The 787-nt window shown below is 58.7% G+C and overlaps 1 protein-coding gene across 1 annotated transcript; it reads left to right on the forward strand.

The window, feature by feature from the left end:
• Positions 1-60: 60 nt before the first annotated feature.
• Positions 61-781, forward strand: LOC102747356 (keratin, type II cytoskeletal 59 kDa, component IV-like; the record flags this gene model as incomplete). The annotated part of the gene is made up of 3 exons (XM_006751218.3): positions 61-281; positions 494-528; positions 641-781. Coding segments are annotated over 3 exons (397 nt in total), but the record flags the coding sequence as incomplete, so codon positions are not given.
• Between the last annotated feature and the right edge of the window lie 6 nt (positions 782-787).

A 787-nucleotide genomic window follows, 5' to 3' on the forward strand; every position in this document is an offset into this window, starting at 1 on the left:
GTGGTTAGTCTCCTCCGGAGGACTGAATCACAAGTTCATTCTCCTGTGTTCCTCCTCTAGTGTGCCAACCTGCAGTCCGCCATCGCTGATGCTGAGCAGCGCGGGGAGATGGCCCTCAAGGATGCCAAGAACAAGCTGGCTGAGATGGAGGACGCCCTGCAGAAGGCCAAGCAGGACATGGCCCGGCTGCTGAAGGAGTACCAGGAGCTGATGAATGTCAAACTGGCCCTGGATGTGGAGATCGCCACCTACAGGAAGCTGCTGGAGGGCGAGGAGTGCAGGTGGGAACTCACACACAAGCCCCTCAAACATCTTGGATCCACGTTCAGGATGTCAGGCCATGAGGCACCCTAGTTATGGCCATAATGGCTGCTCTCAGAGAACCATTTCAAAGGCAGCTTCCCCATGGGCTCTCCTCACATCGACGCTTCCCACTCTGGTCCACTGGTAGCTCTCTGAGGTCTCATGCTCCCTGTGTTTTCTCCCTTCCTAGGCTGAGTGGGGAAGGCGTTGGACAAGTCAACATCTGTAAGTACCTTTGCTCGCCTCCCTCCCTTGCCCTTGTGCTCTTCTGACTGGACTGAGGCTGGCAGAGTGAGCTCACCGTGTCCTTGTGTCTTTGTCCCTGTCCCCTTCACAGCTGTGGTGCAGTCCACCATGTCTGGTGGCCATAGCAGCACCAGCGCTGTGGGCGGTGGCTCAGGCCTGGGCGGAGGCAGCGGCTACTCCTACGGCAGCGGCCACAGCCTTGGAGCCGGCTTCAGTTCCGGCAGTGGCAGAGGCATGG

Source organism: Leptonychotes weddellii, unplaced genomic scaffold (genome assembly GCF_054177405.1).
Source record: "Leptonychotes weddellii isolate Sample4059 unplaced genomic scaffold, ASM5417740v2 HiC_scaffold_46329, whole genome shotgun sequence".
NCBI lineage: Eukaryota > Metazoa > Chordata > Mammalia > Carnivora > Phocidae > Leptonychotes > Leptonychotes weddellii.